This window comes from Schistocerca piceifrons, chromosome 3 (assembly GCF_021461385.2).
Source record: "Schistocerca piceifrons isolate TAMUIC-IGC-003096 chromosome 3, iqSchPice1.1, whole genome shotgun sequence".
In the NCBI taxonomy this organism is placed as follows: Eukaryota; Metazoa; Arthropoda; class Insecta; order Orthoptera; family Acrididae; genus Schistocerca; species Schistocerca piceifrons.
Window position 1 is genome coordinate 522,406,766 of NC_060140.1, and position 12,631 is coordinate 522,419,396.

Sequence of the window (12,631 nt, forward strand, 5' to 3'; positions counted from 1 at the left end):
GCCTATGAGAGCATTACTTCGATCCTCGCCTCACCTGTTTCCGTCCTGAAGCAGGAACAACGTTGGCGCTTGGCAGTGGCAGCCGTGCACAACGGATGCCGATTCGAAGCCTGGCTGTGTAGGCGTCCCAGCCTGGCCAAACGGACAGCTTTTATACACGCCTGGGCAGTTCTTGTTCCGGTTTAAGTCAAGTACGCGCCGCTGTAAGCGACGTGAAAACATGTCGAAAAGTCGACTATTGCCCCAGTGACGAAGCTCCTGATAAGGCAAAATTGCTGAAATTGCAGATGTCGAGAAGCGTTTGAAACTCAGCATCGGGTCCTGGCATGTTCCCGCAACGCTAAAATATGGTCATCCGGAAGGCAGCCTTCTGTCGATTGCGATTTACGATTCTGAGTTCACTGCCGAAAGTAACTGAAGACTTCATCTAACAGGCACTGGCTAATCAGACCTACTTCTTCAAACCTACGGCTTTCAAATTTCGTGTTTGTTAACGTAGATGTGCTCTTTCAAATACCTCAACTGTAGCTGAGTCATCGTAAGTTGATGCCTGGCAACTGCAGCGGGCCGGGCGCGCCGCAGCTTCGCGGGGCTGCCTCAGCCAGTGCCGTAACGAGATTTTGTAAACGTCTCCGTGGCAACGCCTCAGTGTGGTTCTTGTTCTACAGACGCCTACGATTCCGCCTGCAGCCGTTAGTACTTCGCAGTTGAAAGCTGGCAATACTGCTGTGAACTGTCAGGAAGCTTCTTACGCCGCCTCAAGAGGACAAGTCCGGTGATCTTGGCATTGAAAGAAGATCACTGAAACCAAGAATCAGGCATCTAGAGAAAATGTTCCTCACAGCTGCCATGGCTGCACTTGCAGTGTGCGTTGTTGCACAATCCTATTGAAAATAAACACTCTTCCCATTTATCTGTCGTTTCCGCAATTTCGGCACAAAGAACGTGATCATCATGTGTAAAAACGAGATCTGAATTTCACTTTCGCTGTTATGCCATAAAAAAAGGTGCGAATACACCAGCCGCAGCTATGGCGCACAGTACAATTACATATGGGGAATGAAGAAGTCTTTCACAATGTACAGAAGGCTGTTTAGGGGCCCAAAAACAGTAGCTCTGTTAGTTAATTGAACGATTTAAGTGAAAATGCTCCTATTGCATTTGGGTCGCGTTCAGACATAATTTGCATACACACAGCGAAGTCTTCACGTCGTTGAAAGCCACTATCTTTCACCTGCTGAATCACCAGCAATTTATAGGAATGGAATTCTAAATCGCGTTGTGGCAGTTTTCTCACAGACTCATATGTGATCTGTAGACAGATTTATGTGCGGATCGTCTCGGACTACTGATGATTGACTCTTTCGCAATGGCGTCGTTTTCGGGTGTCCTTGCTTCTTGATAAGAATGTTTTCTGTTGTTCTGACAGCTGAAACCTATTTTAGGATCGTATTCCGACTTGGAGCTATGCGATTAAAATGCCGACGAAATATCGGCCGTGCTGTAACAACAGACTCACAAGAGGACCGCACGAATTTCGCATCGTCGATTTGATTCATACTGACAGCGTGTGTAGAGCACGAGTAGCACTTCAACATATGTAGACAGGACGACGCAACTCTCAACCGTTTTCGAGAAGATCTAGTTCGAAAATTTTAGCCGCGCTTATGTACTGTGCATAGTCGTAGATGTAACCGCGCAAGAAATTACACAGACAAATGGAGTGTTACAAGGAGACCCCCTCAGTCCCCTTGAGTTCAACGTAGTCATATACGACGTGGGCCTAGCGATAAGAACTTCGGCTTCGTCCCTCAAGATCTATATATACGCAGACGACATGGTGGTGGGATCACACGATACAAATGAACCACATAAAGGAATAAATGCTCTTGGAACGTGGGCTGAATACAACGGACTGCAGATAAACGCAGAAAAGACTGTACACATGGTCTTCAAGAAAGGAGGGCGCCTATCCACGAAGGACAAAATATACCTGAAACAAGAACCTCTACAAACTACGAACAACACCCCCTGGAATGTTGTTCATGGATGGCAGCACAACAGGTGCAATCACCAGACTGACGTGCAAATTTGCAGTCAGTGGAGGTGGGATAACCACGAGATTGGTCCTGCTGTCATGCGAAATCGCACCCTAGACCACAACTTCAGGTGTAGGTCCAGGGTGTCTAGCATGGAGACACTTTGGCCTCTTTCTATCCAACACACGGCCATCACTGGCACTGGTGCCAGCTTTCGTCAGAAAAAGTAACAAACCTCCACCCTGCCCTCCAATGAGCTCTCGCTTGATAGCACTAAAGTCGCAAATGGTGGTGGTTTGGGGTTAGTGGAATGCCCGCTAAAGGGCATCTGGCTCGGAGCTGTCCTTAAAGTAAACACTTGTCAGCCTTTAGGATAAAGGTACTTAGGCAGAGACGCGATGCTGTTCCGTGCCTGCTGAAATGGTGGACAGTCGCGGAGTGAATGACACATTCTGTTGTGTCCATCCCACCACTGACAGCGCTGTGTTAGCCACTCTAAAACCATCGGTTTCCCGTTGGTCACCCATACTTCACACACCAAGTACACTACTGGCCTTTAAAATTGCTACACCACGAAGATGACATGCTACGGACGCGAAATTTAACCGACAGGAAGAAGATGCTGCGATATGAAAATGATTAGCTTTTCAAAGCATTCACACAAGGTTGGCGCCAGTGGCGACACCTGCAACGTGCTGACATGAGGAAAGTTTCCAACCACTTTCTCATACACAAACAGCAGTTGACCGGCGTTGCCTGGTGAAACGTTATTGTGATGCCTCGTGAAAGGAGGAGAGATGCGTACCATCACGTTTCCGACTTTGATAAAGGTCGGATTGTAGCCTATCGCAATTGCGGCTTATCGTATCGCGACATTGCTGCTCGCGTTGGTCGAGATCCAATGACTGTTAGCAGAATATGGAATCGTTGGGTTCAGGAGGATAATACGGAACGCCGTGCTGGATCCCAACGGCCTCGTATCACTAGTAGTCGAGATCACAGGCATCTTATCCGCATGGCTGTAACGGATCGTGCAGCCACGTATCGATCCCTGAGTCAACAGATGGGGACGTTTGCAAGACAACAACCATCTGCACGAACAGCTCGACGACGTTTGCAGCAGCATGGACTATCAGCTCGTAGACCATGGCTGCTGTTACCCTTGACGCTGCATCACAGACAGGAGCGCCTGCCATGGTGTACTCAACGACGAACCTGGGTGCACGGATGGCAAAACGTCATTTTTTCGGATGAATCCAGGTTCTATTTACAGCACCATGATGGTCGCATCCGTGTTTGGCGACATCGCTGTGAACGCACATTGGAAGCGTGTATTCGTCATCGCCATAGTGGCGTATCACCCGGCGTGATGGTATGGTTACACGTCTCGGACACCTCCTGTTCGCATTGACGGCACCTTGAACAATGGACGTTACATTTCAGATGTGTTACGACCCGTGGCTCTCCCTTTCGTTCGATCCCTGCGAAACCCTACATTTCAGCAGGATAATGCACGACCGCATGTTGCAGGTCCTGTACGGGCCTTTCTGGATACAGAAAATGTTCGACTGCTGCCCTGGCCAGCACATTCTCCAGATCTCTCACCAATTGAAAACGTCTGGTCAATGGTGGCCGAGCAACTGGCTCGTCACAAAACGCCAGTCACTTCTCTTGATGAACTGTGGTATTTTGTTGAAGCTGCATGGGCAGCTGTACCTGTACACGCCATCCAAGCTCTGTTTGACTCAATGCCCAGGTGTATCAAGGCCGTTATTACGACCAGAGGTGGTTGTTCTGGGTACTGATTTCTCAGGATCTATGCACCCAAATTGCGTGAAAATATAATCACGTGTCAGTTCTAGTATAATATGTTTGTCCAATGAATACCCGTTTATCATCTGCATTTCTTGTTGGTGTAGCAATTTTAATGGCCAGTAGTGTACTGATACAATGGAATGTCAGGTCTTAAATGGCTACACAGGATAATTGAAATGGCCTGGGAGTCGGGACAGGTTCCATCAGACTGGACAAAAGCAGTAATCACACCAATCTTTAAACATGGAAACAGAAAAGATTGTAACAACTACAGAAGTATCTCTTTAATCAGTGTTGTGGGTAAAATCTTCTCAGGTATTGTTGAAAGGAAAGTGCGAGTATTAGTTGAGGACCAATTGGATGAAAATCAGTGTGGGTTTAGGCCTCTTAGAGGTTGTCAGGACCAGATCTTTAGCTTACGGCAAATAATGGAGAAGTGTTATGAGTGGAACAGGGAATTGTATCTATGCTTTACAGATCTAGAAAAGGCATATGACCGGGTTCCTAGGAGGAAGTTATTGTCTGTTCTACCAGATTATGGAATAGGAGGCAAACTTTTGCAAGCAATTAAAGGTCTTTACATGGATAGTCAGGCAGCAGTTAGAGTTGACGGTAAATTGAGTTCATGGTTCAGAGTAGTTTCAGGGGTAAGACAAGGCTGCAACCTGTCTCCACTGTTGTTCATATTATTTATGGATCATAAGTTGAAAACAATAGACTGGCTGGGTGAGATTAAGATGTGTGAACACAAAATAAGCAGTCTTGCATATGCGGATGACTTAGTTGTGATGGCAGATTCGATTGAAAGTTTGTAAAGTAATATTTCAGAGCTAGATCAGAAATGTAAGGACTATGGTATGAAGATTAGCATCTCCAAAACGAAAGTAATGTCAGCGCGAAAGAAATATAAACGGATTGAGTGGCAAATAGGAGGAACAAAGTTACAACAGGTGGACACTTTCAAGTGCTTAGGATGCATATTCTCACAGGATGGCAACATAGTGAAAGAACTGGAAGCGAGGTGTAGCAAAGCTAATGCAGTGAGTGCTCAGCTACGATCTACTCTCTTCTGCAAGAAGGAAGTCAGTACCAAGACTAAGTTATCTGTGCACCGTTCAATCTTTCGACCAACTTCGTTGTATGGGAGCGAAAGCTGGGTGGATTCAGGGTACGTTATCAATAAGGTTGAGGTAACGGATATGAGAGTAGCTAGGATGATTGCAGGTACTAGTAGATGGGAACAATGGCAGGAGGGTGTCCACAATGAGGAAATCAAAGAAAAACTGGGAGTGAACTCTATAGATGTAGCAGTCAGGGCGAACAGGCTTAGATGGTGGTGTCATGTTACACGCATGGGAGAAGGAAGGCTACCCAAGAGACTCATGGGTTCAGCAGTAGAGGGTAGGAGGAGTCGGGGCAGACCAAGGAGAAGGTACCTGGATTCGGTTAAGAATGATTTTGAAGTAATAGGCTTAACATCAGAAGAGGCACCAACGTTAGCACGGAATAGGGGATCATGGAGGAATTTTATAAAGGGGACTATGCTCCAGACTGAACGCTGAAAGGCATAATCAGTCTTAAATGATGATGATGATGATGAGTAGTGTACTGAAGGCCCCTCTTTAGTCGTTTTCAGCGCTGGCGCCGTCGTTTTTCTGTCGTTTGACACGCGTCGTTACTTTGCAGCTACGGCCTGCTCGGGGCGAGCGGGTGCGGCAAGACGACGCTGCTGAGCTGCATCGTGGGCAGGCGGCGCCTCGACGGTGGAGAGATCTGGGTGCTGGGCGGCCGGCCCGGCTCCCGAGGCTCCGGCGTTCCAGGCCCGCGCATCGGCTACATGCCACAGGTCAGCAGCGCGCCTCATCGGCACATCCAGCACTTGCCGTTTGAAAATTACGAGCGCGGCCTGGAAACTAATGCTGAATTAGTTACGAACAAGTATGAGGATTACCAAGAGTCTTTACGAGGTTGACGTCGACAACAGAGACAAATGAACTCCTCAACAAATGTAGTTGCTCAGTGGGGGGTAATTTATGAGGAATGAAATTAAAGTGCTAAATACTCCTTGATGCTAGGACTACAAGTTGCACTAAATTTATTCGTATTTTAGTGACATTTATAGCTTGCCACTAGGTTCCGCCTGTAATCATGTATACAGTGTGTCCCAAAGAGCACCGATGAACATTATGGACACGTTAAGTTAAAAATGTCTGGTCAATATGGGCTGTAAAATGCATAAGTTGAGAGGTGTGAGCACTTGTTGACCTTCGATACTATGAAAAATATCTCTTCTACCACAAGATCTTTGCTTTCCATATTTTGGGAGGAGGAAGGCTCTGAGCACTATGGGACTTAACATCTATGGTCATCAGTCCCCTAGAACTTAGAACTACTTAAACCTAACTAACCTAAGAACATCACACACAACCATGCTCGAGGCAGGATTCGAACCTGCGACCGTAGCAGTCGCGCGGCTCCGGATTGAGCGCCTAGAACCGCTAGACCACCGCAGCCGGCGGGAGGAGGAAGTATTGACCAAAACAAAAACAAAAATGGCTAGTAAACATGGGGTCTAATATGCATATTTCAAGAGCTACGAGTACTTGTTCATCTTCGCTACAGTGAAACACATCTCTTCTACTGAACAAGTGCTCATAGCTCTTAAGGAAAGCAGTTTACAGCCCATGTTTTCTAGGCTTTTTTTCTTGCCTTTGTCCATACTGTCTCCTCCCAAAAAATGAAAAGCAAAGAGCTTGCAGTAGAAGAGATGTGTTTCATAATAACGAAGATGAACAAGTGCTTATATCTCTTAAGGTTAAGACCCCTTGTTTATTAAACATTTTTTCTTGTTTTGGTGTGACGTACTTGCCCCTTAAGTTTGTCGGTGTTTTCTTGGGACACCCTGTGTTTTAAACACATATTTGCGGATTAACTTTCTTAGATGGAAAAGTTCAAGTTCAGTAGTTTTAAAATGTGTATGTATGTGGTTTAGCTATAATATCACAGTTCACGTTGAAACCTCTTCCACTTCCAGGTCCCAGCACTATGCACCCCACCGCCCCCCCCCCCCCCTAATTTCATTTCATTTCACTTCTTGCTACTCACCTTGTCTTCCAGTTCACACTCCATCACATACTATACACTTATGTCCACTCCTCATGGCTCACCCTCCCCAACCCAAAAAAAAACTCTATCACCATTAGTTGCCTACTCATACACAGCATATAAATACACAGCAACATAATTAAACACAATTATACACATACAATAAACAAAAAAAGGATATATGTCAAAGGCAAACTAGTGGTCAGGTTATGCTCGCAACACTACAAAACAGAACCCGTAGTACATATTTAGAAGTATAGAAACAAACAGAAAACAGTTGTGTGCGAAAAAGCGTGCCGTGAAAAACATAAAAAAATGCCTAGTGCTACAGAGCAACTGAACATTAGACCACAACTATCAGCGTGTAACGAAGAAAACCATCAACGATGTGCTTGCAGACGGCATTTCCCGATGTAGGCGAGAAATCAAGCGGAAATCACCTTAAATAAAAACCAACATATTGTTAACGAGCTGTTTTTCGATCTTAAAACAAATCGAAATGTAAATAACTTAATTACAGGCCACTGATGCTTTACCTCAATAAAGGGAAACGCGTCTCGTGAAAAACACGCTTTTCTTGTAGTTGCTACGAGAGAACGACAATACCCTCAACAAAGGAAATCAATTCAAATGAATAACTTGATGTAATATTAAGAATTCTACTTTAAAGACTTATAATGTAATGAACCATAGACCTTGCCGTTGGTGGGGAGGCTTGCGTGCCTCAGCGATACAGATAGCCGTACCGTAGGTACAACCACAACGGAGGGGTATCTGTTGAGAGGCCAGACAAACGTGTGGTTCCTGAAGTGGGGCAGCAGCCTTTTCAGTAGTTGCAAGGGCAACAGTCTGGATGATTGACTGATCTGGCCTTGTAACAATAACCAAAACGGCCTTGCTGTGCTGGTACTGCGAACGGCTGAAAGCAAGGGGAAACTACGGCCGTAATTTTTCCCGAGGGCATGCAGCTTTACTGTATGATTAAATGATGATGGCGTCCTCTTGGGTAAAATATTCCGGAGGTAAAATAGTCCCTCATTCGGATCTCCGGGCGGGGACTACTCAAGAGGATATCGTTATCAGGAGAAAGAAAACTGGCGTTCTACGGATCGGAGCGTGGAATGTCAGATCCCTTAATCGGGCAGGTAGGTTAGAAAATTTAAAAAGGGAAATGGATAGGTTAAAGTTAGATATAGTGGGAATTAGTGAAGTTCGGTGGCAGGAGGAACAAGACTTCTGGTCAGGTGACTACAGGGTTATAAACACAAAGTCAAATAGGGGTAATGCAGGAGTAGGTTTAATAATGAATAGGAAAATAGGAGTGCGGGTAAACTACTACAAACAGCATAGTGAACGCATTATTGTGGCCAAGATAGACACGAAGCCCACGCCTACTACAGTAGTACAAGTTTATATGCCAACTAGCTCTGCAGATGACGAAGAAATTGAAGAAATGTATGATGAAATAAAAGAAATTATTCAGATAGTGAAGGGAGACGAAAATTTAATAGTCATGGGTGACTGGAATTCGAGTGTAGGAAAAGGGAGAGAAGGAAACGTAGTAGGTGAATATGGATTGGGGCTAAGAAATGAAAGAGGAAGCCGCCTGATAGAATTTTGCACAGAGCACAACTTAATCATAGCTAACACTTGGTTTAAGAATCATGATAGAAGGTTGTATACATGGAAGAACCCTGGAGATACTAAAAGGTATCAGATAGATTATATAATGGTAAGACAGAGATTTAGGAACCAGGTTTTAAATTGTAAGACATTTTCAGGGGCAGATGTGGACTCTGACCACAATCTATTGGTTATGACCTGTAGATTAAAACTGAAGAAACTGCAAAAAGGTGGGAATTTAAGGAGATGGGACCTGGATAAACTGAAAGAACCAGAGGTTGTACAGAGTTTCAGGGAGAGCATAAGGGAACAATTGAAAGAAATGGGGGAAAGAAATACAGTAGAAGAAGAATGGGTAGCTCTGAGGGATGAAGTAGTGAAGGCAGCAGACGATCAAGTAGGTAAAAAGAAGAGGGTTAGTAGAAATCCTTGGGTAACAGAAGAAATATTGAATTTAATTGATGAAAGGAGAAAATATAAAAATGCAGTAAATGAAGCAGGCAAAAAGGAATACAAACGTCTCAAAAGTGATATCGACAGGAAGTGCAAAATGGCTAAGCAGGGATGGCTAGAGGACAAATGTAAGGATGTAGAGGCTTATCTCACTAGGGGTAAGATAGATACTGCCTACAGGAAAATTAAAGAGACCTTTGGAGATAAGAGAACCACATGTATGAACATCAAGAGCTCAGATGGAAACACAGTTCTAGGCAAAGAAGGGAAAGCAGAAAGGTGGAAGGAGTATATAGAGGGTCTATACAAGGGCGATGCACTTGAGGACAATATTATGGAAATGCAAGAGGATGTAGATGAAGATGAAATGGGAGATACGATACTGCGTGAAGAGTTTGACAGAGCACTGAAGGACCTGAGTCGAAACAAGGCCCCCGGAGTAGACAACATTCCATTGGAACTACTGACGGCCTTGGGAGAGCCAGTCCTGACAAAACTCTACCATCTGGTGAGCAAGATGTATGAAACAGGCGAAATACCCTCAGACTTCAAGAAGAATATAATAATTCCAATCCCAAAGAAAGCAGGTGTTGACAGATGTGAAAATTACCGAACAATCAGTTTAATAAGCCACAGCTGCAAAGTACTAACACGAATTCTTTACAGACGAATGGAAAAACTAGTAGAAGCTGACCTCGGGGAAGATCAGTTTGAATTCCGTAGAAATACTGGAACACGTGAGGCAGTACTGACCTTACGACTTATCTTAGAAGAAAGATTAAGGAAAGGCAAACCTACGTTTCTAGCATTTGTAGACTTAGAGAAAGCTTTTGACAATGTTGACTGGAATACTCTCTTTCAAATTCTAAAGGTGGCAGGGGTAAAATACAGGGAGCGAAAGACTATTTACAACTTGTACAGAAACCAGATGGCAGTTATAAGAGTTGAGGGACATGAAAGGGAAGCAGTGGTTGGGAAGGGAGTAAGACAGGGTTGTAGCCTCTCCCCGATGTTATTCAATCTCTATATTGAGCAAGCAGTAAAGGAAACAAAAGAAAAATTTGGAGTAGGTATTAAAATCCAGGGAGAAGAAATAAAAACTTTGAGGTTCGCCGATGGCATTGTAATTCTGTCAGAGACAGCAAAGGACTTGGAAGAGCATTGAACGGAATGGACAGTGTCTTGAACGGATGATATAAGATGAACATGAAGAAAAGCAAAACGAGGATAATGGAATGTAGTCGAATTAAGTCGGGTGATGCTGAGGGAATTAGATTAGGAAATGAGACACTTAAAGTATTAAAGGAGTTTTGCTATTTGGGGAGCAAAATAACTGATGATGGTCGAAGTAGAGAGGATATAATATGTAGACTGGCAATGGCAAGGAAAGCGTTTCTGAAGAAGAGAAATTTGTTAACATCGAGTATAGATGTGTCAGGAAGTCCTTTCTGAAAGTATTTGTATGGAGTGTAGCCATGTATGGAAGTGAAACATTGACAATAAATAGTTTGGACAAGAAGAGAATAGAAGCTTTTGAAATGTGGTTCTACAGAAGAATGCTGAAGATTAGATGGGTAGATCACATAACTAATGAGGAAGTATTGAATAGGATTGGGGAGAAGAGAAGTTTGTGGCACAACTTGACCAGAAGAAGGGATCGGTTGGTAGGACATGTTCTGAGGCATCAGGGGATCACCAATTTAGTATTGGAGGGCAGCGTGGAGGGTAAAAATCATAGGGGGAGACCAAGAGATGAATACACTAAGCAGATTCAGGAGGATGTAGGTTGCAGTAGGTACTGGGAGATGAAGAAGCTTGCACAGGATAGAGTAGCATGAAGAGCTGCATCAAACCAGTCTCAGGACTGAAGACCACAACAACAACAATGTAATTGTTCATTTGCTTTAAAACAATATTTAATTTATTTTTAATAACAAATATTTCTCATGGGTACTTACGTATACGTCCGACGCTTTCTGCTAGATCATTTGTATTCATTGTAAATAGCAACGGGTTTATCACACTTGCCTGTGGTATCACTAACCGCATCATTGCATTGCTCTACCTGTTATTACGAATTAACTGAGTACGAGGCATTGCCCGGGTATGTATTTATTTCAATCCTGATTGTCCATCTCCCCCTTCCCCCTCTCTCTGTCCACCTCCCACCGCTCCTCTCTGCCCGTCTGCTTCTCCCTCCTCTCTTTGCCCATTTCCTCCTCCCCCCTCTCTCTCTCTATCTCCTCCCTTCTACCTCTCCACTCCTCTCCTTCCCTTTCTCTGTCCTGCTCCTCATCCCCTCTCTCTGTGTCGTACAACGATATAATTTTACAGGTACTTCAGCGGCATATACAGACTGTCTGCTAAATGTGTAGGGAATAGAGTTAGTAGCAAAGAAGTAATAAGTTTATAAGTCATCACGTCATGCCTGATGTGACAATTTTACTGCATTGACGGCGAAAATGTAGTAACGTATATATTGTGAATTGTAAGCTAGAAAAAATTTCGTAAAGATTTGCAATTATCTCTAAAGTTTATTGCAAGTTACTAAGTGTTCTCGTTCTCAAATACTGGCTGAACAAAATGTCGGTATTCGTGGGTCGTGGCCTACAATTCTTTTTCACCCACAACCCCTGTGATAGGTGGTTTTTACCTCCACAACGTTTCTTCCAGACAGTACGCGATTTGTATATGAAGTTTGGATGAAATCTGTCCAGTGGTTTCGGAGGAGATGTGGAACATACATTTTTATAATGCGGATGGATGTATTTTTGTCCATGATCCGGTTTTGATGAAATAAAGCCTATACGTTGCTCCAAGCTACGCTGGAGTCACCAGTGAAAACTGAATAGAAATCCGTCTGGTAGTTTTGGAGATTACCGTATTCAAAGAAAAACAGACACACCGGTTTTACGGTTTTATTATTAGTATAGATTTCTGTATAATACCAGTAATTGCAAAAATTATAATTAAAATATCGATGTTACTAAACAGATTAGTCCATCCCTAATTATTAACAACTAACAGAAATGGTAAGATTTATATCGTTCCTCCACATTAATACTATTTAATTTATAGAATAAATGTTTGTTCAGATTTTAATAAAGGCTAAGTTAATTTCATTAAACTATGTTTGAAACACAGTGCAGGAGCTAAGCATTGTACATAACTTTCAGTTCACCGTCTCAAATCTCCCATACACGTAGTCCAAATAGCGTCACCTTTTAGTGATTTGTAAGATATCCTGCAACTCGACAACCTTTAGTATACTACCAGATACACTTAATTATAGTAGAGCTATGAGGGAGAAAAACTCTTTTGGTCATTTCTCGGCGACTGCAAGCACTATCCAGCATAAAAGTTGAATGTTTCTAAAAATAAAATACAGGTTGAAGAAAAAGACATTATACGGGTATAGAGAGAAAAATGTCGTCATTAGAGCGTCAACGTATTCACATCACAGATGTGATGTCAATCAGACTAGTTGAAGTCCAGGCAGCGAGCACACTTAAAACCACAGTCTGCAACACCTGAAGAAATTACTAGATCAGCATTCGCAGCACTGCACACAAAAATGGAATAGTCACATAGGTTGG

The 12,631-nt window shown here is 43.6% G+C and overlaps 1 protein-coding gene across 2 annotated transcripts in view; it reads left to right on the forward strand.

Annotated features, from left to right (window-relative positions):
- Nucleotides 1-12,631, forward strand: part of LOC124788340 (ABC transporter G family member 23) — a 465,453-nt gene that overhangs the window by 351,017 nt on the left and 101,805 nt on the right. For both annotated transcript variants that reach the window (XM_047255600.1, XM_047255598.1), the window contains one exon: nt 5,541-5,700. In XM_047255600.1, the coding sequence (XP_047111556.1) occupies nt 5,541-5,700 (160 nt within the window). The remainder of the gene's footprint in view (nt 1-5,540; nt 5,701-12,631) is intronic.